At 47.1% G+C, this 26,571-nt stretch overlaps 1 protein-coding gene across 3 annotated transcripts; it reads right to left on the bottom strand.

Annotated features, from left to right (window-relative positions):
- Positions 1-12,179: 12,179 nt before the first annotated feature.
- Positions 12,180-21,012, bottom strand: LOC123180877 (protein NETWORKED 1D). 3 transcript variants are annotated; one of them, XM_044593049.1, is made up of 7 exons: positions 20,763-21,012; positions 20,114-20,179; positions 19,711-20,000; positions 16,213-18,945; positions 15,977-16,128; positions 13,852-15,810; positions 12,180-13,526 (listed from the first exon to the last, which is right to left on the bottom strand). In XM_044593049.1, exons 3-7 carry the CDS (start codon positions 19,808-19,810, stop codon positions 12,414-12,416), a joined length of 6,057 nt encoding a protein of 2,018 aa, XP_044448984.1. In that variant the 5' UTR covers positions 19,811-20,000; positions 20,114-20,179; positions 20,763-21,012; the 3' UTR covers positions 12,180-12,413. The 3 variants fall into 3 exon arrangements, with proteins under 3 accessions (XP_044448984.1, XP_044448982.1, XP_044448983.1); XM_044593047.1 differs by having other exon boundaries at positions 15,977-18,945; XM_044593048.1 differs by lacking the exon at positions 20,763-21,012 and adding an exon at positions 20,334-20,723 and having other exon boundaries at positions 15,977-18,945.
- Positions 21,013-26,571: the final 5,559 nt, after the last annotated feature.

The raw sequence follows: 26,571 nt of genomic DNA, 5'->3' as shown, positions 1-26,571 counted from the left end.
TCCAAGGTCTTGACTCTTCAACATCAACAAGACGAAGACCAACGATGCCATATCTTCCACACAAAGGCCGGCATCAATGGAAGGTCCGTCAAGGTCATCATCGATGGAGGGAGTTGCCACAACCTAGCAAGTGAAGAACTATGCTCAAGCTTCAATTGGTCAAGACGAAGCACCCGCACCCGTACAAGGTTCAATGGCTAAGCGACACGGGCACAATCCAAGTCGAGCATAGAGTACAAGTTTCTTTCAAGATCGGAGCTTACGAAGACACTTTGGAATGTGATGTCCTTCCGATGACCGTGTGCCACCTCCTTCTTGGACGGCCATGGCAATTTGACCGAGGTGTCATCCACAACGGGCGCACAAACCAATATAGCTTCAAGATGAAAGGGAAGGAGTTTGTGCTACGACCGATGTCTCCAAGCCAAGTGCTAGCCGACAAGCAAGCCACCCATCGTGGAGAGAATAGTGAGCGAGCGAACCACCAAAAAGAGAGTGAGCGCCACAAGCCCAAATTGAGTGCCTCCACGATGAGCGCAAGAAGAACTTAGTCCTATTTGCCACCAAACGTGAGATGAGAGAAGTGTGTGAGAACCCATCAAGTGTCCTACACTATGTCCTATTGTGCAAGGACGAGGCACCAAAAACTAACACCTCTCGCGATCTACCTTTAGTGTTATCTTCTTTATTGCAGGAATTCCAAGATGTTTTCCCTGACGAGCTACCTCCGGGTCTACCTCCACTACGGGGCATCGAGCATCGCATCGACCTCATCCCCAGAGCGCCACTTCCAAACAAGGCTCCCTACCGAGTAAACCCCGAAGAAACCAAACAAATACAAAGGCAAGTAAAGCATCTCATAGACCATGGACACGTGCTCGAAAGTTTGAGTCCTTGTGCCATACCGGTCATTCTTGTACCAAAAAGAGACGGTAGCTTTTGCATGTGCTCCGATTGTAGACCCATCAATGCTATAACCGTTCGCTATAGGTACCCCATTCCACGCCTTGACGATATGCTAGATGAACTTAGCGGTGCCACTATTTTTTCCAAAATTGATCTTAAAAGTGGTTACTATCAAATCCGCATACAAGAGGGTGATGAATGGAAAACCGCTTTCAAAACTAAGTTTGGTTTGTACGAGTGGTTAGTCATGCCTATGGGTTTATCCCAAGCACCCGGTACTTTCATGCGTCTTATGCATTATGTGTTTCGCCCTTACATTGGTGAATTTGTTGTTGTCTATTTTGATGATATCCTTGTTTTTAGCAAATCTCACAAAGGGCATGTCACCCACCTTCGAACCGTGATACAAACTCTTCGGAAAGAGCGTCTTTATGCTAATATGGAAAAATGCCTTTTCGGTGTTGATAAGCTTGTTTTCTTGGGTTTTGTAGTATCTTCTAAGGGTGTTCATGTTGATGAATCTAAGATCAATGCTATTAAAACTTGGCCCCAACCAACCAACTTGCAACAAGTGCGTAGTTTTTTTGGTTTAGCCGGTTTCTATCGTCGTTTTGTGAAGGATTTTAGCACCATTGCTTCACCTTTACATGCTTTGAGCAAGAAGAATGCACCCTTTGTTTGGGGACCATCTCAAGATAGCGCATTCAATGAGCTTAAGAATTTGCTTACTCATGCTCCCGTGCTTGCTTTACCCAACTTTGACAAACCTTTTGAAATTCATTGTGATGCTAGTGGTAATGGCATAGGAGGTGTGTTAACGCAAGAGAAGCGCCCCATAGCATACTTTAGTGAGAAACTCTCCGAAGCGCAACTCAATTACCCCGTCTATGACAAAGAGCTATATGCTTTTGTGCGAGTTTTGCGTGAATGAGAACATTACCTTCGCCCTCATGAATTTGTCATCCATACCGACCATGAAATGCTTAAGTATCTTAAGGGTCAAACTAAGTTGAACAAGCGTCATGCTAAATGGATTGAGTTTATTGAGTCATTTCCTTATGTCATCAAGTATATCAAAGGAAAGGAAAATGTTGTGGCGGATGCACTTTCCCGTATATGCATGCTCGTTACTCAACTTGAATTGAATGTCATTGGCTTTGAGCACATAAAAGACTTGTATGAGCATGATCCTACATTTGCTATTCCTTATGCCAAATGTTTGACGCATACATCTTGGGAACGCTATTACCTCAAAGATGGTTACCTTATGAGAGCTAACAAACTATGCATCCCCGAGTCTTCTCTTCGTTTGTTGCTTTTGCAAGAATCTCATGGCGGAGGACTAATGAGACATTTTGGACGCGACAAGACATTCGCAACGCTCTCCAAGAACTACTTTTGGCCTAAGATGTTTCGCGACGTCAACCGCTTCACCAACCGATGCTCTACATGCCGCAAAGCTAAGTCTAAAGCCCAATCTCATGGCCTTTTACATGCCACTTCCAATTCCATATCAACCATGGGAAGATATTAGCATGGATTTTGTGCTTGGTTTGCCTAGAACTAGAAATGGCAAGGATTCCGTTTTTGTTGTTGTGGACCGATTCTCCAAAATGGCTCATTTCATTCCTTGCAACAAGATAGATGATGCTTCACATGTTGCAAATTTGTTTTGTAGGGAAATCTTGCACCTTCATGGAGTGCCAAAGACGATTGTCTCGGACCGCGACGTTAAGTTCTTGAGTTACTTTTGGAAGACCTTGTGCGCCAAGTTCGGAATCAAGCTTTTGTTCTCTTCGGCATACCATCCACAAACCGACGGCCAAACGGAGGTGACGAACCACACGCTCTCCACTTTACTACGCGTGTTGATAAAGAAGAACATCAAGGAGTGGGAGGAGTGCCTACCTATCGCCGAGTACGCCTACAACCGTGCAAGACATTCGACTACTGGCAAGTCCCCCTTCGAGGTCGTCTATGGCTTCAACCCGTTGTCCCCATTGGACATTCTTCCTCTACCGCTACAAGAACGCACAAACATGGACGCGAACGCCCGAGTCAACTACCTCAAGAAGATGCATGAAGATACAAGGCACACCATCGAGCGCCAAGTACAACGACTCGTGACCAAGCTGAACGTCCACAAGAAACCATGATATTCAACATTGGAGATCTTGTGTGGCTACACCTTCGCAAGGACCGCTTCCCCAACGAACGCAAGTCAAAACTTCTTCCACTAGCGGATGGACCCTTCTAGGTGCTTGCACGCTACAACAACAACGCCTACAAGATCGACATCCCACGCGACAAGTACTCCGTGAGCGACATCTTCAACATCAAAGATCTCTCCCCGTACCATGGTGATGAGGATTTCGATCCGAGGTCGGATCTTTCCCAAGGGAGGGGAGATGATGTGGAGCATCCTACGGTCATCCCCATGGACCTACCATCGTCTCATCAAGAGCCAAGAGAACCCATGACACGAGCACGAGCTAGAGCTCTCAAGAACGAGGTGACTTCTTTCCTTAGTGATATCACGTATGATCCACTCGAGACATGGCTACTACCTAAGTCCGATATGCTATGCATGATTAGGTGTCAAGAGGACCCTCCCGGAGATGTACACGAAGACGGACAAGTCGCCAAGTCCATGGATGAAGAGAACCAATGGAAGGAGGCAAGATCACCTTCCAGGCCCCGGACATCCGGCCCCTGGAGCGACCACATCAGCAGGAGCCCAGTCGCCCAAGTCTACAGGGCCCGGACATCCGGCGTCCAGCCTGGACATCCGGCCCGAGCCCGGAAATCCGGCCAGAAGCCCGATATCCGGCGCCACGCACCCGAACCTACAGAAGCTGCCGCCACCAGCCCGGACATCCGGCCCGACGCCCGGACATCCGGCCCCGTCTGTCTGCGCACTGTAAAGGGCCGAAGCCCTTGTACCTCTTCGCCCCCCCTAGACTATATATACTCCATCCCCTTCCTCTTTCTAGTGTCAACATTGGTTTAGCTGATTTAGAGATAGAGCTTTGCTCATCCATTACGGATTTACTCCACGAGAGAGACCGCGGCCCCTCTACGGAGAAGATCCCCTTGGATTCAAGACCTCCTCACGGAGAAGACCCCCATCAAGACCTCCTCACGGAGAAGAACCGGTTACCTTTGTATCGTCCTTTGTTGACTTTGGATCATGTATCTCCCTTTGTGTTCATCGATCTAGCGCACGTGTGATCTATTCTTGTTGGTTGAGTGATTCTCTCGTGTTTCCTCTCGTGTTTCCCCTCGTGATTCCCCTCGTTTTCCCCTCGTGTTCTTCGTGTTCTTCGCGGGATCCGCTCCTCTCGTGAAAGATCGGTCGTCTAGGGTTCCACCCTACATCAATGGGGTTCCGATAGGATGTCTTGACGGTCGGACTAGCTGCTACGAGCGAAGACAAATAAAAGTAGCAATAACTAAACTTCTCTAAACAAAACCTTTTTTTGAGATAAAACGAAAACTTTATTCATTAGAGATAAAAAGTACATCATTTGTGAGGGTCATTACAATTTCATTTACAGGTTCCTCAAACCAATCAGAAATCAACGAAAATCTAGCTAAACTCGCAAGCTCATGAGCTACTTTATTTGCTTCTCTGTTACAGTGTTCGAATCTAGTAGCAACGAAGTCACAAGCATAATGAAAACAATCGTCAAAGATTGCCGCCGCCGCACCCGCCGACTGTCCTCCGTTCTTCATGGTATCAATCACCTCCAGGTTGTCCGAGTTAATAATAAGGCGATTACATCCTGCCCTTTGCGCCAATGTTATACCAAATTTAAGAGCCGAGGCTTCCGCCATCAACACATCTGCGCAATAGTCAATCTTCCCGTTCCCTCCCGCGATAAACCTACCTTTTTCATCTCTCAAAACCGCCCCCATCGTGCCTCTAAGTAGGTCATGGTCAAAAGAAGCGTCAATGTTAAGTTTCACAAAACCCCTAGGAGGACATGACCAACCCCCCTTTTTCATAGAAGCCCTGGGGGATGACGCATTTACGAAGTTTGACGTAAGGGATAGAATCCCCATTGAAATCTGAAGTGCATTCTGAGTTGTCTCCTTGTGCACTAACTTCCGTCTTTCCCACCATAGATACCATGCTGAGACAGCAATCATTTCACGCACATTGTGATAACCCATTATCCTCAAATCTTGATCTGGCAGAAGTAGTAGGTATTCCAGCACCGCCTCTCCCGCAAGGTCAACCTTGCAAGCTTTATCAATGATATCATCCATCCCCAGCCTTGTCCAAACCTCCTTTGCTCTACTGCAAAGGAAAAGCATATGCTTTGTATCTTCAGAACCCTCAGAGCAAGTAGGGCAAATGGGCGTGACCTTCATATGTCTATTTGCGAGCGTAACCCGACATGGAAGCGTTCCATGTAATGTACGCCATATAAATTTTTTGACTTTTGCCGGACACGATAACTTCCATATCTTACTCCAAATAGGATTAACTGTGCTTCGCCCCATCCCATTAGAATTTCTTAGTCTACTTCCATACTGATGGTCCCACTCCACAAAATAAGCAGACCGAACCGAGAACATACCATTTTTCGTATAACTCCAAGCAATGAAATCTGGCATATTATGTTGTGAGATTGGAATTGAGAGAATCCGTTGAACATCAATGGGCCACATCGTTTGTGTAATCAGATCTTCGTCCCAAGAATTCGAAACAGGATCAATCAAATCACCCACCTTAGTTAACAGTTGTCCCCCCTTAGGTGTCACAACTTTTCTAGTATTACAATTTGGGATCCAAGCATCTTCCCAAATATTTATATTTTGTCCATTCCCCACACGCCAAATATAGCCACGTTTCAGAGAATTTATGCCAGCCATAATACTTTGCCAGGTAAAAGAAGAGCATTTCTTTTGCTTAGAATTTAACAGATCGCCATCAGGATAGTATTTAGCCCTTAGAATTGTAGCACACAAAGAATCAGGATTATCCAGAAGGCGCCATGCCTGTTTGGCGAGCAGTGCCAGATTGAAACAGTGAATATCACGAAATCCCATCCCTCCTTGGTTTTTAGGTACGCACATTTTCCACCAGGCCATCCAGTGCATCCTCCTCTGGTTCTCCTCGTCTCCCCACCAGAAATGCGCTATCGCGTCAATGATTCCTTTACAATTTTTTTAGGAATTTTAAAGACCGACATTGCATAGGTGGGTATGGCTTGGATCACAGCCTTGAGCAGGATCTCCTTTCCCCCGACAGACAATAATTTTTCCTTCCAGCCACTAATTTTCTTGACAATCCGTTCAATCAGAAATTGGAAACAGTCTGTTTTATCTACACCCACATTTGCTGGCAAGCCCAAATATTTATCACTGAGGGCCTCTGTCATTATATTCAGCGTTGTACACAATTGTTCCCTAATCTCCACCTTCGTGTTTGGGCTAAAGAAAATGTTGGATTTTTCAATGCTTACCAATTGTCCCGATGCCCGACAGTATAAATCTAACACTGTTTTTAGAGCTTCCGCATTTTGTTGGTTGGCTTTCATGAGAATCAAAGAATCATCCGCAAAGAGAAGGTTTGTGATGGGCGGGGCATCTCTACGAACTTTTACTCCTGAAATATTTCCAATTTCCTCCGCCCGTGTAAGTAGAGCATTCAATCCCTCTGTGCACAACAAGAAGAGGTATGGTGACAATGGGTCACCCTGCCTCAAACCCCTTGTAGGCTTAAAACTCTCACTATCCTCCGCGTTAATCCTTACTCTGTATTCGACAGTTGAGACGCATTGCATAATTAATTTCACCCAATCTTGACGGAAGCCCAGTCTCAGCATAATCTCCTTCAAAAAAGGCCACTCAACTCTGTCATAAGCTTTGTGCATATCAAGTTTAATAGCACACAAGCCCTCTCTACCTTCTCTTTTATTCTTGATTGTGTGAAAACACTCATAAGCTACCAATATATTATCTGTTATCAGTCTGCCAGGCACAAAAGCACTCGGAGTCGGGCTTATAATATCTGGCAGGAGAACCTTCAAACGAAGGGCCACCATCTTTGCAATTATTTTATATACCACATTGCATAAGCTGATCGGCCTAAATTGGGTTACTTTTTCCGATGTGTTAACCTTTGGGATCATCACAATCGCCGTATCGTTCCAACCAGCTGGTATAGTACACGTATTGATGGCTTGTAGGACCTCCTCAACTAGATCGTCCCCTAACATAGGCCAAAATATTTTATAGAAGATAGCATGGAGTCCATCTGGCCCTGGAGCTTTTAAGTCCCCAATCTTGAACAGCGCCTTGCGAACATCTTCAGTAGTATAAGGGGCAAGAAGAGCATTGTTCATTTCAGTCGTCACTCTCCTACGAACTAGGGACAAAACCTCTTGATTCGGATGCTGGACTTCCGACGTGAAGAGTTTTGAAAAATAATCAGTAATGTGATTCTTCAGCTCCTTACCTTCTCTCCAAATCCCAGAATCATCTAAAAGTTTCTTTATATTATTTCTCTTTTTCCTGGCTGTGGCTGCGTTGTGGAAGAACGATGTATTACGATCCCCATGCATCAACCAGTTTGCGCGACCTCTTTGTAGCCAGAAAATTTCCTCTTGGTCCAATAGGTTCTCAATTACCACAATAATCTCCTTCTGTCGGCACCGTGATTCTGTGTTCAAGGGACCACGCCTCAGTCTCTCTAACTCTTTTTTTAATTTATTAATTCTCCGCTTCGGGCCCTTGAGAGTTACACGATCCCAAGTGTGCAAATTGGCATGCACGGCTCTCGTTCGATCAGCCAGTGAAGGGGCAATACCTGCTAACTTTGCTCTTTCCCAAGAAGCCTTAACAATTTCAGTGACAGTCTCTTCCTTTAACCATCTAGCTTCAAATTGCTTCACGCGCCCCTCTGGTTGTCTGAAAATATTGTCATCCAAATAATCCATGTCCAAGACCAGCGGCCGATGATCAGAATGGACATGTTCTTCATTAATCACCGCTGCACGAGGAAATTTATGTGCCCACCCCACATTACAAACTGCCTGACCGAGACGCTCTCGAATTTCACCTCTACTCCAAGTAAAAGGGTCGCCCCTGTAACCTAAGTCTTCCAGCCCACAGTCCATAAGGCATTCAAGAAAATCCCTCATCATTCCATTTGGTCTTGCATTACCGCCCTCTTTTTCCGAGGGATATAAAATTTCATTAAAATCCCCCAAAACCACCCAAGGGTGGTCGCCCTTACTATGTAAATTACGAATATCATCCCAAGATAAATGAAGTTCGTTCCAGTTCGGATGACCATAAAAGCCCGTGAACCGCCACTGTACAACATCCTCATACATAAATAGAACATCAATAAAATAAGACGATACATAGTTCAACTCGATTTTATTCGACTTTTGATAAAACATAACAAGGCCACCGGCCCGACCATCACTTTCCACTACAAACATAGAATCAAAACCTAGGACACGACGAAGCTCATCGGCTTTACTTATTCAAATGAGATTCAAAAAGGAAAATTAACCCTGCCCTTGTACGCTCCTGTAGTTCTAGAAGCTCACGAACTGCCGTGTTGGAGAGCATACCACGGCAGTTCCATCCTAGGATTTTCATTTGGCCCGGCGGTCCTCCTCCTCGGAGGCCGCCGATGTGCCATTCTCATCTTTCTCTTCGCCCACCGACTCCACACCTTGCGGAGTATATTCTTCCTCCTTCTCGTATATCTCCTTTGCTACATGCGTAACACCCCCTCCTTGTCCTGGACTACCTCAACTCTACCAGTACACACCCGTTTGGATGAGGCGGTTACATCGCCATATAACATGTGCTCATAGCTGTCCATCTCTTTCTCAAAAGAGAACTCTAAGTCACTACCCGTCGGTTGGACCCCAAAAGAATGTCCCCTTTTTTCCCTAAAACTTTCTTGGGAGCATCCTCAGCTCTGTTTGCTCCCCCTTTCTTTTTTTCTCTCTTTTTTGAGTTTCCCTTCGTATGGTTTTTTCCTGCACTGAACTTAAAACGTACGACATTATTTTCTAGGTCGCCACCTGCCGTACCCATTCTTGCAGCAACAGCGTTTGTTAATGCCTCCAGCACACCCGGCTGGAAAAGAAATCCATCAGCATCAGCCCCATGAGTTGGGACTAGACTGGGCATTCCCCGCGCCTGAGAGGACTTGGGCGTCAGACCCCCCAGGAGAGACTGGTCCAGACCAGTAGTGTGGCGCACTTGACCCTCCTGGTCGTGCGATCCTCCATGTTGCGGGTCTAGCAGAGGCACTTTGCCCCGCCCGTCTCGCTCGCCAGAACCAGCCGGCGCGCCTGCCTGGTCCTCCCGACCAAGTGATGCGCCAGCCGGAGCAGGCGCCATGAACCCCCGATCCCGGCCCTCCTGGACGAGTGTCAACTTGACAGATGAGGTGGCCCCTTTGTCCGAGACCGTGAGTCCTCTCACGGCAGTGGCCACCTTGACGACGTCCATGGGCTTGGCGGTGTTGTTGACGGTGCCTGAAGAAGAATTCTTGCCGTTGCGTGGGTAGTTCCCGAAGAGGAGACCCCTCTTACTAGCGCCTTGGCTCTTCCAGTAGGGTTCTACACTCAGGTTTCTAGGATAACAAACAACCCTCTTATCACGAGGGATTTTACAAAACCTCTCAGAAGTGTGGCCAACAATGCCACAACACTCGCAGTACAGGGGAAGCTTTTCATACTTTACATCATACTTAAAAACCTTAGAACTACCTAGAGGTGTAAACTCTACAGAACTCTTTAGAGGTTCATGCAGTAATATCTTGACATGCACCCGCAGGTATTTTTGAACAATTACATGGTTTTGATGAGAAACCTCCAACACCTCTCCTAGTCGATCCTCGAGAGACCACCCTATGCTCTCAGTCTTAAGCTCGAATGGAAGATCGCGTACCTGGACCCATATGGCCATGACACCAAGGTCGACCTCTGCCGGGTCCCCCTTGTCGTCGAACTCGGCGAAGATGAGACCGTCACGCTTGAAATGCCAAGGTTGCGACTTTAGCACAAAGCGACGGTCATTGTCAGCAGCGAGATTGAGGATAAACCTCCCGTCCGCGCTGTCCACCTCTTGGATGGTGAACACCCCTTGGTTCTTCCAGGCCGTGTTCCGGAGGTCGTCGACAATGACCCTCGGATTGACCTGGAAAGGGGAGAGAAGGCGCCCCACCACTAGGAATCCGTTGATGGCCTTGCGGGCAGCCTCCATGTCAATGACGAGAGGACGGCCCTCACCCCGGCCACGCCCCAGAATCATCGTGCCCGGCTGGTCATGCGGCTCTAGGTGGGAGGAGGAGCCAGCTTGGCCGAGCGCCGGCGGGGAGCAAGTACCCGTCGTTGCATCCGTCGCCCCCCCCACCACAGTCACAGGTTTTTCCCCCACCTCACTGCTCACAAGCTCTCCCTGTCCCGCCATAGTACAGACTAGGCCACGGCAAGAGGTGGATTGAGCAGAGAGAAGATGGGTGTGCTTGGGCTCAAGAGAAGATGGAAGACAGCCTCTCCCGAGTCCCCAGATATAGCAAGCAACAAATCCTTTCCAAACAACCTCAGGAACGAAATTGATGTAATTAAAGGTGAATAAAAAGCCATGAATGAGCAGTTTCCTAATAACTGCTCCAAGAATTCCTCCCTTTCCCTCAAATGACTCCCCAATGGCAGGAAACAAAATCGAAACAACCATCAATCCTCGCTACAATCTGATTCTACAATCCTGAAGGATTAAATAACTAGCCTTATCTACTGAAACTTTCTCTGAAGAACCGGCGAAAACCACGCCCACCCCCTGCGAGATGCACCCTTCCGATCCCGCGGGGCGCGCGGTCGATCCTCTCCTAATCTCCTCCCCTGACCTCGACGGAATCTCACCTGCCAGCAAATCAGCTATCTCCTTCGCTCTTCTTCTCGACCGGATCAAGACTTGGTCCCGATCTGTCGCTCCCCGAAAGATCCGCCTCGATCTTTCCTTGATTTGCTCCCACTCCCTCCCGATGAAGAGACCCAGCTCGTGGCCCCCTCCAGGAATCAATCCCCTCTGCCCCGACGTGTTTGCCGGTGTCGAAGCCGCCGTCTCGCCCGCCATCGCCGCCAGATCGCCTTGGCGATCGTGGGAGCCCCCGAGGGGTTTAATTGGCTTGACAACTCGGATATGTTCTGCGGCGGACAAGTTGGTTGGTCTCTAAACAAAACCTAGTCTAAACCCTAGCCAGACTAGCTATTTATTAAAGGTCGACGTAAAGCGAGTCGGTCCGACGGACGCTGGGCCGTACGAAGGCCGGAATCTGTATTGTGGTGGTGTTTGCTTCGGTTGGCCCTTCGTGGTGTAAGTCTCTTGCCACAACCCGTTACTCCTTTTGGTCAATGTAGGCAAAAGAAAATTATCTAACTTTTGTGGTGTTGGCTTCTTGCTCCTCATGCATGATGGATGGGAAGGATGGTTCGGTAGTTGAGGCCATGCATGCAAGGACGACAGTGGAGCGCATGCATGCAAGGAGTATTGCTCCCTTTTAATTGATTTTCTGATTCCCTTATTCCTGGGTACAAGTAAATAAAATAATAAGCGTAGCATCATATTCATGTCAGTTAAATCATGTGTATGTAGAAACGAAAGTATCTGATTATTAATTTGTCCTGTAATATTTTTAGACGTTTTTATGATAGCTATGTCCACATCACCATGCTGGTAGAGGACGCTAGCATGCTATGGATACTGGAGAACGCAGGTCCATGGCCGTCAGGACCGGAGCGGTGCCGACAAGGGGTGCACCGCAAGGCCTTTATCTGCTTTGGAGCAATATAGACGAGGCCGAGCCGCTGGAGATGGCTCCTCGATGAAGAGTAGTCCGGTCCCGGTGTGGGCGTGCGGAGGCAAACCCAAAACCTGGACATGTCATTTCGGTGAACCGTCAGCCCCGCAAACATCCACGATCGATTATAAGAAAGCCCTTCCAGGATGACGACAAGGTCGAGCGGAGCAAGGTGGGGTAGAGAAATGCCCGCCGCCTGAGCCTTGCGCATCCACGGCCTTAGATAAAGAATGAAGCAAGAGGCGCCGAACTCAGCGTGAAGCGCCTCCGTCGTGTCGGCAAGATCCCCGGTGGCAGCTGTAGCCGGTGCGAGAGCGGCTGCCGGCGCTAGGAGGGGGAGAGCAGCACACAGCCTCTTTGCGCTCTTGGTTTCGATGGGGGTGACAAAATCTGATGCACTTTGTCACCCAGATGATGCATACCAGGTAAATAAAATGCCTCATCCATCTATCCAATTGATGCCGAAGAAAATTAACACATTTTACTCACACCCACAGATGAAAAAGAAAAATAGATACACAAGCTTATTCTGAATACTAACATGCTAGCTCAATTACAAAGGGGACACGAGCCTACTACAAGTATGGTTTCCTCTTTATCTTTATATATATAAGTACAAGATAAGAAAGGTTTCTTATTTCTGGCCGCGACGGCCACAAAATGGTCATGGCTCAGTCCTGGATTTAGAGCGCACACAGCTGCAGAAGGGTGCCCTCTTCTTCTTTCCACGGTGGTCCTTCCTCCCGTAGAGATAATCCTTGAGGAGCACCCGGGTGCGCTTCTCCGACACCTTGAGCCTTGTGTACTCGTGCTCTTCTTCCAGCTTCAGCAGCACGTACTGTATCTTCTGAAGCTCCAGCTCCAGCCTCGCCACCTTGTCCGACCCTTTCCGCACCTGCTCCAACATCTTCCTCTTGCTTGGAAAACCACCTTCCCGCTCCGCGTTCATGCTATCCAACAGCGCAGGGTAATTCTCGGCCTTCTTTGCCAACTTGCTGTTGAGGTTCATCTGCTCCAACACCAGCCCCTCCGTCTCGCGCAGCTGACTGCTCACGCTCTCGTATTCCGAGTGCCCCTTGGCCGGGCCACCCATCTTCCGCTTCAGTTCCTCGATGCTCTCTTGGATGCTCGCCAGTCTCTGCCCATCAGAAGCGAGCCTCTCCGCCACATTCTTGCCCCATAACTCATCAGGCTCTGCTGAAGACGACATCTCGAGTTTGTTGATGATTCCCAGGTCTCTTCCCCTTAATAGCTCCGACGAAGGGTACTCGCTCTTCACCTCCTCAACCGCCTCTATGTCATGCTCGTGCTCGTGCTCGCATGACGACGACTTGGCTGTTTGGTTCTTGCACGTCCTCTCTGCAGCCTCCCATAGCTGAAGCATCTCATCGTCCACCTCCGCGTTCGCACCATTGCCAACTCCAACTGGGTACGATGAAGCTTCTGTACCGTATGCTGGATAGTAGGTTGATATTTCGTCAAGTTCAATATCCTTCATCATCTGGACCTGCTTCCCTTTGGAGCCCTCGCCATCTTTTTGCTTCTCCTTCTCAGAATATATTTCTGAGCCGCCTTTTGTTTTAAGCTCTTGGATTTCCATGTTTACTGCCATCATCTTTGCAGTGGAATTGGTCGACTCCTCATCTCGACGGCACTTGGAATTCGATATAACCACCCCAAGTGCTTCTATTCTTGACGTTAACTGCTTTAACTCCAGAGTTCCGCCGGCAAACCGATGAGACTTTGGGCCAATCTTGTCCTCTTGCATGCAGGTTTCCTACGGTGACAAAGTGACACATGTATTGTGCATGAAATTAGTACAAATATCCAGCTACAAAATAAGATGACACGAGGATGTGCAGTAATGAAGATAAAATATGGATTTGCTTCATCTTTTAACTGTGATTTTGTTTTTATAGAATGCTTACTCAACGATGAGTACTATAGTAGTGCAGGAATAAGATGACATGCCACCATAGTAGTAAACGATGCTTACACATCAAGGATTGACGACCGATTAGTGTGCAGTGCAGGAATGACATGAAAATAACATTGGGAGCCAATGCCTACTAGCCTAATAATCAAGGATGAATGAATATTACCTCTTTGCATTCTATGCTGTAGGGTTTTGACAGAGAAAGAGCATCTTCCTCCAGCAAACTGATATGATTAGACAAAGATCTGATGAGTGCTAGCTGCATGCTCAGTTCGGCATTCAGCTCTGCATTTTCTTCCTGCATGTCGATTACATTTTTCTGCAGAGCCTCAATATGGGCATCTCGCATGCAGATTTTATTCAATATTAATTCTTTTTGCGCGATTGCACTAATTTCAATAGCCTTGGCTTCCATCATAAACTCTAGTGCCATTTCTTTGTAGACCGCGACATTCACAGAAGAGGTTACTGTGTCACCTATCAGCAGAAGAGATTCTCTTTCATGTTGCTCAACCTCTTCCGACATGAGCTCATGTGCAGAAATCAAACTCTGCTCCTTCCTTTTCAGAATCCCAGCATCCATTTCAAGAGTTTCATTTGCTTGGCGAAGTAGTAAAATTTCACCATCCTTGGTAGTGCCCTCCTCGGTCAGGATCATGATTTTCTTCTCAAGTTCTCCTTTCACCACTTTAGCACCTTCAATGGCAATCTGAAGCGCCCCAACAACTCCACATAATTCCCGGTTCTTTGCTTGCATGAGCTGAACATTCTCTTCTGCTTCCAGTAGCTCATCATCCTTCTGCATCAACTGCGCCATGCAACTCTCAAGTTCAACAGCCAATTCCTGGGAGATACTTTTCCCCGCGTTCAAGTCAAACTCTAAGAGGATAAGCCGAGTCGTGAGAACTTCTGTCAAGTAGACTAAATATTTCTTGAGGTAATTGTTTTCTGATTCAAACAATATAGCTCTTGCAGTCAGCACTTTGACTTCATTATCAAGCTCACCCTTAACTAAACTCAGCAACACCATCTCATCAGTAAGAGATACCAATGCAGATGCTACCTCATTATTATGGCCTCTCAAGAACAAAGACAGGTGCTCAAGCATCATGCATTCTCTAAGAGCAGTACCGTTCTCGTCCTCCAAGGCATTGTACTTCTCAATCAAAGACTGGTGTTCCTTAGACAAGGACTCGTTTTTCTCAGCCATGTCAGTAATTTTATCTTGCGAAGCCTCGTAGGACTCTGCCAAACAAGATAGCTTCTCGTGTAAAACTAATGCTTCAATCTTCTGCAGCTGATCCCTTTCACTGTTATTTTGTAGCTCTTGCCTAAACTGGTCATTAGATTCCAAAAGTTGGCAATTTTTTATTTGCAAAGAAATCAATTCTGTTGCTTCTCTCTCTACGTCTTTCTCAAGGGCACACTTCTGCAAGTGCAGATCTCTGAACTCCGTTCCTAGCTGCAACATGACAGTCGAGAGGACTGAGAGCTCAGTGTACATGAGAGTATTATCATCTTCAATTTCCTCTTTATGTTTCAGAATACTGGAGGTTTCATCTGAAACAGACTGTAGCAAAATTTCGTCCTGAGCTATCTCAGCAGGTCCTAAATCCCTGTCGATGTTAAGGACCTTCAAGTGGTGTGAAATCCCTTCTCTTAGTCTCCCATTAAGCTTTAGCAATGTTTTCCTCTCCGATTCATGGTATCTGGCTTTATCCTCCAGCTGTGATATTAAAATCTCCGCAGCATGATTTTCCAACGCATACTTTTGACATTTGTTTAAAAGAGCCACATTCTCGTCTTTTGCATAAACCAAACTACTCTCCAAGGCCACCACACAAATAGAAGCTCCCATGCTTTTTTGCTCTTCCTCCTGAAGCCTCTCGTCCATGTCATGGATTTTTTCATGGAGAGAAGAAATCTGTTTCTCTAGGCTGTTTGCATGCATTTCATGTGACTTCACAGCATTTTCATACTCTTTATTAATTGTTCTCAGCAGACCCTTCAGTTTCCTTACTTGATCATATACAAGATCCTTCTCTCTTGACAAAGATGTGTGCTTGTCTTGAAGATCAGAATGCTTACTTTCCAGGGCTTTTGCAACCACTGTAATGTTCTGTAGCTGAAATGAAAAAGGCACTCTCTGTAGTTATGGACAAGAACTAATTTTAATAAAAGAATATTAATAAGAACATCTTATCAAGACTACCATGGATATTCATCAATATCAATTTCCACTACAAAATAAAACAAAAAGTTGAGTTTGTAGTGTTGGTTAAAAAATTTACCTGAGAGAACAAGTTGTTTTTTTCTGCAGAAAGAGCTGAGTTATCTGCAAGCTGAGCCTGGCATGTTTTTTCAGAATCTTTCAATTTTATTCTCATGTCTTCAAACTCAGCTTTCAGACCACATAATGACATCTCTAATGCGGAATTCTTCTCTGAAATAACAGCGAAACTTTTACCAAGGGTGTCTAGCTCTGATAGAAGAGCATCCTTTTCAGAAACACAAGTGGAAATCTCACCGTTCAAAGAGCTTTCTGAAGACTCCAACACTTCTATCTTCTCCCTCAGTCCTTCAATTTCAGCATTTGCATCCGAAACTGAGTTCTCCAACACTGAATATTCTTCAGATAGTTTCTCCATCTCTTGAAGCTTTTCTGAGAGAAGCGCCTTTTCAATCAAATTCTTTGCATACACCTCCTTCAGTTTTAAGTTTGTAATCTGCAATTCCTCTATCAACATCTGGTTTGCTGCTGCGCTGTCTTTTAGAGCATTCATCTCATAAGCCAGAGCATGGTGTATCCCATCAAGATTTTCCTTCTCCTCTCTTTGACGAACAAAGTCTCTCCGAATAGCCTCCTTTTCACCTATATGTGAACCCACTTCAGCCTCAAGTTTCACATTCAACTCCTTTAATGCACCCAATTCCCAATGCAGGTCTTTAATTATAAGCTCAGCAGAAACATTCTGTTCACGGAGGATATGGATATCTTTTGTATGCTTGTTTACAATGTTCTCAAGATCCATCTTAATGTTCTCCACCTCACTTAATTTCCTGGTCAGCTCCTCAATGTCCATGGCCAACTTGTTCACTTCATCCTGAGATTTAGAGTGAAGATCCGTCACTAAGAGGAGAGCTGCTTCACATTCAATACGCTTCTTGGTTTCACCATCTAGGCTCGTTCGGAGTTCAGCTTGCAGTTGTGAGAGTTCAGATTCCAGATTGGATACTCTCATCGAGGACTCCTGGTTCTCAAGAAGGGTTGCATCTTTTTCGGTGTTTAGAAGTAAGATGGAGCTCTTGAGTTCAGATGACAAGTTCTCCAACTCATTCAATTTGCCATTCAGCTTCTCAATCTCTCGATGCAGCCTGCTCACTTCTTCCTGAGACTGAGAATACATATTCTCCATTGACCTGAGAGACGTTTCAGCTTGCACCCTCTTCCCAGCTTCGTCTTTCAAAGTCAACTCCAGACTATTGACACTTTCACTCATCTGTCCCATTTCTCGCTCCAGTAACTGCATTTTCTGTTCAGACTTCTCCAGTTTCAACTTTGTCTCCGAGAGTTGTAACTCCAAATCAGATACTTTCTCCAGAGACTGATGCTGTTGAAGTAGTGATGCATCCATCTCAGAGTTCAGACCTAAAATGGTTTTCTTCAATTCTGTTGATGTATTCTCCAGATTTAACTTTTCATTTTCCAACTCACTTAGCTTCTTTATTGTCGTGTCAAGATCTTGTGTCAGCCTTTTCACTTCTTCCTCCAACTTGGAATGCAGACTCTCTGACATGAGAAGAGCTGCTTGAGTTTGTGTTCGCCTATCGCTTTCATTTTGTAGCTGGCCGTGAATACTGTGAATTTCCTCTCTCTTCCGTTCCACATCTTTCATCAGGATATGCACCTTATTTTCGTTAACCTCCAGCTCTGACTGTGTATTCATTAGCTGAGATTCCAGAACAGAAACCCTTTCCACAGACTGCTGGTGTTGAAGTAGACCTCCATCCTTCTCAGCGCTTAGCTGTGACATGGTGCCCCTAATGCTTTGGATTTCATTTTGAAGTTCACTCCTTGAATCCGTCAGTGAATTTATCTCACCACGGAGTTGTTGTATAAGCAGTTCGGAAGAGTGATTTTGTTCAGTAAGGCTCCCGACTTCCATCTTCAGCTCACAAACAGCGGTCTCCAGGTGCATCTTGCGCTGCATGAGCTCATCTAAATTTTCATTTGCCATCTTGATCTCTATAGTCAACCTTTGAACTTCTTCCTTAGATTGAGCACCCTCCTTTCCCTTGGAAAGAAGAGCACTTTCAGCATGCATGCGCTTTTCATGTTCGTCCTGAAAGCTTGAGTGGAGATTTTCCAATTCCTTAAGCTTTTGATCAAGCTCTTGTTGCTGTAACTTCACCTTTTGATCCAAAGCCTCAAGCTCAGACTGTATCATACTATTGCGTGATTCAGCACTATTTAGCTTTTGAACTTCCAAAGCCATTTCATCAGTTAGCTTCTTGAGGTCACCCTGTGCCTTAGAGAGCTCAGACTCCAAAGCAGATAAACGCTCAGTGGACTGGTCATACTGCAGAATAGATGTATCTTTCTCAGAATTCAACTGAGAAGCGGTATCCTTCTGATTTTGGATCTCAGTTGCAGCTTTCTTTGCCCGCTCTGATTCCAACAACATCTGTTGTTTCAGATTCTGGTTCTCAGCTAATAGCCTCGAAATCTCTTCTTGCATATTTAATATTCCATTGCTGATATCCTCTTTCCCTTTAACTTCTGGGCTTTCAAAATTTAGGCCTTTCCGTGCTTTTCCATCAAAAACAATACGAGGAGCATTTTCACCACCGAGTGACAAATCATTGGACTGCTTCAGACTTTTTCTGTTTGACAATGCACTGGTTTCCTGAGAGTGTGAACCATTCCTCTTAGAGTTATGATCATCTGATTCATATGTTGGACGGGAGAGTGGAGGCATCTCTGGAGTATGTGGTTCCACTTCTTGGCCGGCAGAAGAGGGTGACTCATCCATTGATGGCATCTGGTTTGGGAATACTTCAGAAATTGTTCTGTGAGCCTGTCTAAGTGCCCCGGTGGCTTGATCATACCTTTCTGCTAATGCACGGTATGCTCGATAAAACTCCTCCACTTGTTTCATCAACTCTGGGCGTTTCTTGTAGTACATCTCCGCTCTTCTTGCAAAAGAATCAGCATCTTCATTGATAAGCTTGATCATGGCTTTAACCTTCGTGTCCATATCTGTTGCACAAAATGAGATTAATTTTGGTCATGAACCATAGTATATAAATAAATACAGGGGCGTAATTCAATCACTGCAATAAAATGTTCTCGTACAATTTTTCAATTATTCAAAGGGTAGAGAGATATAAACCAACAATGACTTTGTTATATGACTACCGAACAGAACTTTAGGTTTGGAACTATGAAAAATTCAGTTCAACTCCCACCAAGAAACAACAAAATGGGAATTGGGATACCTATGAAGAATACTACATGAAACATTTCCAGATGAGAAGGAGCTTAAACTGGCTAAGATGAGAAGGAGCTTAAACTTCTCCAGAAAACATTTCACATATATTACGAAGTAGTAGTCTTTTAGGAAAAAGGAACATTTCATATTAAAGCAGAACCGATGGGCGTATATGCAATCAATAGTTCAAAGCCTAGCATCCAATTACTTTTAGGAAAATATGAAGATGACACAGGTCACACTATCATAGAAGATCATATCAGGTTCATAAATCAAAACTTTGAGAGAAATTAAAACGCTAGAAGAGACATCATGTGCCTCATGGCAGCTAGAAACACCTGATGATTTTATTTTAAATACTCAGATCAACTAAAGGACTACGGGTGGCTTGTGTACACACCAACCACGAGCGTTGAAAATGTAACGTGTAACTGAGAGAACCTAGTAACATTGTCTTGCTAATTTGATCAGCAAATATCCAAAGAATACCGATGATAACTTCATTTGGTAGTTAAACAGAGCAAAAGGCTCACCGCTGAGATTTTCTTGGAGCCATTTGGAGTTCTTGGGGCTGATATGGCTAACCCACAACCATGAGTACTGCCTTGAGTCATGAGCAGACACAGCCGCCATTGATGCGAGAAGCAAGATGGCACTCTGAACCAGTAAGTAATACCTCACTTCCTCGGTAGAATGTAATATATCACTCCAAATTATGAAAATGCCACAGTTTCCCCACTATTCTGGATGGGGCAGCAAAGAATTATCTGATGCATCTGGAAAGGATTGAGGAACTTCCGGTGAAATGTTTAGCTGTTTTTACCTGGACAATTGGAGAGAAACGGCACAGGTAAAATAAACTAAGCATGCTGCATACAGAAATGAGCAACATAATTGTACAGCTCTCCATGGCCCATGCGATGTATTAGTACTTACAGGTGTGAGGTCTGCGGTTGACTGGAAGAACACAAAGATAAATGAATAGTTCTCACCACGCTAAAACTGGAAGAAAGAAGAAGACAAAACGTGTTAGGTAATTGGATTGGGGGAGAGAGAATTCTGCATAATCACGCAATTAGACTAGCCAACGACCTTACTTTCTCTTTTTGTAAACAAGAAAAACAGAACAGTCAGTAGAGTCAGAAAGCAATCTCACCAAGAATTGAAGTGGGAACGAAAAAGGAACTCCAAAAGCAAAATCAAGCCACGAGAAAAAAATCGCACGGAAAAAGAACTGCGATGCTACAGCAGCAACCTCTGCAAGCAGATCTCGCACGAAACAGACAATCGAACAAATAAAAGGGACGGACGGAATACATAAATAAATCACATGATACACAGCGGCGAGGATTGCCAATTATACTGTTCTTAACACCAGCAGGCAAGAAAGAGAAACCACCAACCAACTACCCGTCAACACCAAAAATTCCGCGGCAACGACGAGTCGCCGAGCATCCAAAGGCAGCAAGGAAGATGGATCCTCGAAGCGTGCCACACAATAAAGAAAACAACTACAGGGTAATGATCGCAGGACGGGAGAGAAAGAATCGAAGATCCAATCTTGCCGCAGAGAAGAAAAACATACGAGGTGGAGTGGGTCGACTCTCTGAGGAAAGGATGCCGAGATTCCCCACCAAAGCTGCCTCCTTTCAACCTCCACGTTCTCACCCCATTTCTTCTCAGTTTAGGTTCCTGTCGGGACTCTGGACGCTTGCCAGTGTGTGCCAAGAAGAAAAGGGACAGCAGGAGGAGGAGGGGGGATGCGGCGGTAGGTCCCAACGAACGAAATGAAAAACAGTGGGAGTAGGAGAGATTTCAGTGATTTGGTTACTTGCCTAATAATGCACCGTGCTTTTTTTTTGAGAATATAATAGTGCACCGTGCTGGAGTAGGAGTAATTCTTTGGGGGAGAAATTCAGGGCGTCATAATTGTTCCGGATCAGACCATTTTGGGGGCAGGTCAAATTTGTGTGTGGGCTTGATTTGAATTTTGCAAGATACGTACGCTCTTCTCTTATTTTTAGGACAACGCTAGGCACCGGACGACCGACGCCATACTTATGTCCGATTGCATCCCAAGTGTAGCGTTGTTTGTCTACCAACTGTTGGATCAGGCCTCTACTTTTTTTCCTTGCATCATTTTTTCCGCAAACCACACCAGCGCGCAAGGGAGAGAGAACGATGGCGTTTTCGCAGAGAGAGAGAGAGAGAGAGAGAGAGAGAGAGAGAGATGCCGACCCTCCTCCCGCCATGGACGCGCGAGGCCTCGTCAGTGACGGTGCTTGCAGCCTCCGCCGCCGCCGTCGAAGCACACCTCATAGGTGTTCGTATCCCTCCCATCGCTGCCTTTGTTTGCACCTCCTATCGTGGACGGGTCGCTGCCCTGACATCGTCGCCTCGTAGCACCGGCCGACAGCGGTTGCACCTCGTTGCCCCATGGTTGGTTGTAGCACTGGGGCGTGCCTCCCGCCGTCAAGGCTCGTCGCACAGGTCCATCTCCTGGTCGCTACTTTGTCCATCGCCATCGTAGCAAAATCATCTCATTGGTTGCAGTAAAAAAGTCCAACGGCCCTAGCTTCTACAGTTGCCGGTTGCAGCCATCTCAGGCAATATCGTTCTCCGCCATGGCCCATGGCACCATAGTTTTGCACGGTAGCGCCACTTCAGCCTGTTGCACCAAACGACACGGCCGGTCCCATCACCATGCCTCATCGGTCGCAGCGTCTGCGAAACATGGGCGTCGTCATCGTAGCATTGTGCCTCACTAGTTTCGGCCCCACCACGCAAGCCTTTTGATTTCGCATGTTCCAACTTTTTGATTCGTCGATCGCAGCATTTTCGTCCATCGGCAATAGCTTCGCATCGTAGGTTCCAACTTTTGATTTCACCAATAGTACGTTTCTGCATCGCTACTTCCAGGTTTTGATTTCTCCGGTCGCAATGTTTTCCCCCATCAATAGTCACTTTTGTTTGGCAATGCTAGGTGTATCGATGCAATATAAATTTTTCCTACTGTCGGGTTTTGGGAACGGGGGTACCCAGACTTGCCTACATGCGGCCCACGACGTGGCTCCATCGACGGCCTGGTATAGCCCACCTTCAATACCAACAACACAAGACCCTCGCGAGGGGCCGAGCCTCGCGAGGCGGGCGACACCAAGACCTCCAGAAGGAGCGGTCTCCTCAGTCTGGCTCCTGAGGAGCGAAGATCTCTATGAAAGTCTCCACCTCGTGAGGTTCGGGTGACGCAAGTCATGATGACCGAGGCCAGGCGGGTGCTAGCGGACGCAGTACAACGATTTCCTCTTTGGTGCTAAAGAGGCAATCGCGGGCGCGGAGTCCCGAGGAACCAACCAAAAGTTTCCATTTCTATGCAACAAGACCAAGACCGCCAGGACGGCAGGACGGAGGTCATCGCCAAGCCCACCACGACGTCACGACCAGAAGCTTGCAGGCGAAGACTACCTTTTGTCAGGATAAGATGTACCAGTTGTCTCCCTTTGAATTTGGCCGTTGTGGGATCCCTTCCCGCCTCCATTTTGGGGGAAGAGGACCAAAACCACTATAAAAATAGGGCCTAGCCACCACCGTAGAGGGGACGGATCATTCAGATCATCCTCTCTCTCACCAGCTCAAGAACACACCTCCTGAGGTTGTTCGCCCACTGTACTAGTTCATCCACAGCCCACCTCGAAGCCAATCCACCACAAAGCCAGGTAGGGGTGCGTCGGAGCCTCTCTTCCTCCAGTCGATTCGCCACCGTTTCGCTGTCCCCATGGCTGATGCTCGTCGAGTTCGTGCTGAGCACCGGGCCGCCCTCGCTGCCCGCGTCGCCCAGACGGCGCCGACAGACGACGGCGCTCCCCGTTGCTCCCCATCGCCTGCGGCCAACGCTGCCACCAGCCCCGCGGCCCACGAGCAGTAGGCTTCGTCGATGCAGCCCTCTATGCGGCGTGATGGGCGCACTGCCACTCCATCACTGACTCCGGCGGCTGCTTCGTCTTCTCACGCTCGTCGCGGGCCGGCGAAAGCGCAGGCTGCGCAGCTCATGGCATGCGAGCTCCTGCGCCATCGCCCGACCGACGACCTCTACGAGGACTGGCTGGCCCGCATCGCCGAGCTCGTCAGCACCGTCAAAGAGGCCCATGCACCGTCCCGCTCGCTGCCTCCCCCGCCGCCTCTTGCGGGCGACGTGGCCCACGGTGCGCCTCCTCCACCTCCCAGGCAAGATGTTGTCCCCGAGCCAAGGCATGAGGCTCCACGGCGCGACCCGCCGCGGAGGGCGCTAGCGCGCAACGAGGAAAGCTGCCAAGTGGTGCAGCGGCCGCAAGGAGAGGCGTGTGCGCTCCCAGCACCGCCGTGTCAAGACCGCGTGCCGCCCGCGGTGGTCGTGCGCGAGCGCCAAGATCAGGCTCCACCTCTACGGCGGGCTCCCGTGACCACGTCGGGATGCCGCGCGTTCACCCCGGAACTGCGCAGCGTCGTTTGGCTGGGGAAGTTCAAGCCAGACATGCCTCCATGCTACGATGGCACCCCCAATGTCGGTGTCAAAACCGGCGGATCTTGGGTAGGGGGTCCCGAACTATGCATCTAAGGTCGATGGTAACAGGAGACAGGGGAAACAATGTTTACCCAGGTTCGGGCCCTCTCTATGGAGGTAATACCCTACTTCCTGCTTGATTGATCTTGATGAATATGAGTATTACAAGAGTTGATCTACCACAAGATCGTAATGGCTAAAACCCTAGAAGTCTAGCCTGTATGACTGTATATCTTTCCGGACTAAGCCCTCCGGCTTATATAGACACCGGAGGGGACTAGGGTTGTACAAAGTCGGTTACAAAGAAAGGAATCTTCATATTTGGTCGCCAAGCTTGCCTTCCACGCCAAGGAGAGTCCCATCCAGACACGAGAGAGAGTCTTCGGTCTTGTATCTTCACAGCCCATTAGTCTGGCCCATGTCCAACAGGCCGGATGTCCGAGGACCCCTTAGTCCATGACTCCCTCAGTAGCCCCTGAACCAGGCTTCAATGACGAGGTGTCCGGCTCGCAGATTGTCTTCGACATTGCAAGGCGGGTTCCCCTTTCCGAATACTGCAAGATAGTCTTCGGACGCAACGAACGTGTCCGGATCTGCAACACAAGTACCACACACACAGCTGTAGAGAGTATAGTATTTCACGAGTCCCATCCGCTGACAACTTTTTGTAATGCGACATCACGTCTACCCGGTCATTATTTCGAACCGTTTTCTTCTGCCAACCCGCGTTTCGAGATGCGGTTTCCATTGGCACGTCTTGTCAAAGCAGAGATCGTGTCCCCTTATTGCGGTATCCTCATTAATACGGGCGTGGGGTAATCCAACTGTGCCGTTTGCACATCCTTTGGGAATATGCGAGTTTTAAGGCGAGCGGGGAGGCGTTCGATATTCACTGCCTTTATAAGGGGATAATGTTGGGGAACGTAGTAATTTAAAAAAAAATCTATGCACACGCAAGATCATGGTGATGCATAGCAACGAGAGGGGAGAGTGTTGTCTACGTACCCTCGTAGACCGTAAGTGGAAGCGTTATATCAACGCGGTTGATGTAGTCGTACGTCTTCACGATCCAACCGATCCAAGTACCGAAAGCACGGCACCTCCGAGTTCTGCACACGTTCAACTCGATGACGTCCCCGCCTTCTCGATCCAGCAAGAGGGGCGAAGTAGTAGATGAGTTCCGGCAGCACGACGGTGTGGTGACGGTGTTGGTGAAGAACAATCTCCGCAGGGCTTCGCCTAAGCACTACGAAAACTATGACGGAGGATAAACTAGAGGGGACGGGGTTGCCGGCACACGGCTTGGTGTTTCTTGATGTGTCTTGGGTGCTAGCCCTACCCCTCTATTTATATGTTGAGCCTTGGGGTCGAAACTTGGAGTAAAAGCCTCCACAAAGTCGGTTTCACCCGAAAGGCAAGAGTCCTTCTCGGACTCCAGGACCAGACGCTAGGGTTCCCGGCGTCTGGCCCCTGGACTCTGCAAAACTTCCTTTTGCGCTTTCCAAAAACCTCGTGGGCTTTCCCCTTTGGCCCAGATAAAGTGTTCTCGTGCCCAAACATTTCGGGAAACATCCAGAACCCCTTCCGATGGATTCCGGAACCTTACCGAAGATCAAACACTACTATCCACATATCAATCTTTACTTCCGGACCATTCCGGAGTTCCTCGTCATATCCGTGATCTCATCCAAAACTCCGAACAACATTCGGTCACCAACATACATAACTTATAGTACTATATCGTCAACGAACGTTAAGCGTGCGGACCCTATGGGTTCGAGAACTATGTAGACATGACCGAGACACCTCTCTTGTCAATAACCAATAGCGGGACCTGGATGCCCATATTGGCTCCTACATATTCTACGAAGATCTTTATCGGTCAGACCGCATAACAACATACGTTGTTCCCTTTGTCATCGGTATGTTACTTGCCCGAGATTCGATCGTAGGTATCTCAATACCTAGTTCAATCTCGTTACCCGCAAGTCTCTTTACTCGTTCCGTAATACATCATCCCACAACTAACTCATTAGTTGCAATGCTTGCAAGGCTTATAGTGATGTGCATTACCGAGTGGGCCCAGAGATACCTCTCCGATAATCGGAGTGACAAATCCTAATCTCGAAATACGCCAACCCAACAAGTACCTTTGGAGACACTTGTAGAGCACCTTTATAATCACCCAGTTACGTTGTGACGTTTGGTAGCACACAAAGTGTTCCTCCGGTAAACGGGAGTTGCATAATCTCATAGTCATAGGAACATGTATAAGTCATGAAGAAAGCAATAGCAGAATACTAAGCGATCGAGTGCTAAGCTAACGGAATGGGTCAAGTCAATCACATCATTCTCCTAATGCTGTGATCCCGTTAATCAAATGACAACTCATGTCAATGGCTAGGAAACATAACCATCTTTGATCAACGAGCTAGTCAAGTAGAGGCATACTAGTGACACTCTGTTTGTCTATGTATTCACACAAGTATTATGTTTCCGGTTAATACAATTCTAGCATGAATAATAAACATTTATCATGATATAAGGAAATAAATAATAACTTTATTATTGCCTCTAGGGCATATTTCCTTCAGTCTCCCACTTGCACTAGAGTCAAGAATCTAGATTACACAGTAATGATTCTAACACCCATGGAGCCTTGGTGCTGATCATGTTTTGCTCGTGGAAGAGGCTTAGTCAACGGGTCTGCAACATTCAGATCCGTATGTATCTTGCAAATTTCTATGTCTCCCACCTGGACTAGATCCCAGATGGAGTTGAAGCATCTCTTGATGTGCTTGGTTCTCTTGTGAAATCTGGATTCCTTCGCCAAGGCAATTGCACCAGTATTGTC

The sequence above is a fragment of the Triticum aestivum genome, chromosome 1D, assembly GCF_018294505.1.
Source record: "Triticum aestivum cultivar Chinese Spring chromosome 1D, IWGSC CS RefSeq v2.1, whole genome shotgun sequence".
Taxonomy (NCBI): domain Eukaryota; kingdom Viridiplantae; phylum Streptophyta; class Magnoliopsida; order Poales; family Poaceae; genus Triticum; species Triticum aestivum.
This window is presented reverse-complemented; position numbering and strand designations above follow the sequence as displayed.

Excerpts from the sequence above, each read along its gene's own strand:
- LOC123180877 (XM_044593047.1), bottom strand. The coding sequence starts at position 19,810 with ATGGCGGCTGTGTCTGCTCATGACTCAAGGCAGTACTCATGGTTGTGG. Across the intron at positions 15,811-15,976 it reads AAAACAACTTGTTCTCTCAG|CTACAGAACATTACAGTGGT; the intron begins GTAAATTTTTTA and ends TTTTCATTTCAG. Across the intron at positions 13,527-13,851 it reads ACAGCATAGAATGCAAAGAG|GAAACCTGCATGCAAGAGGA; the intron begins GTAATATTCATT and ends TTGTCACCGTAG.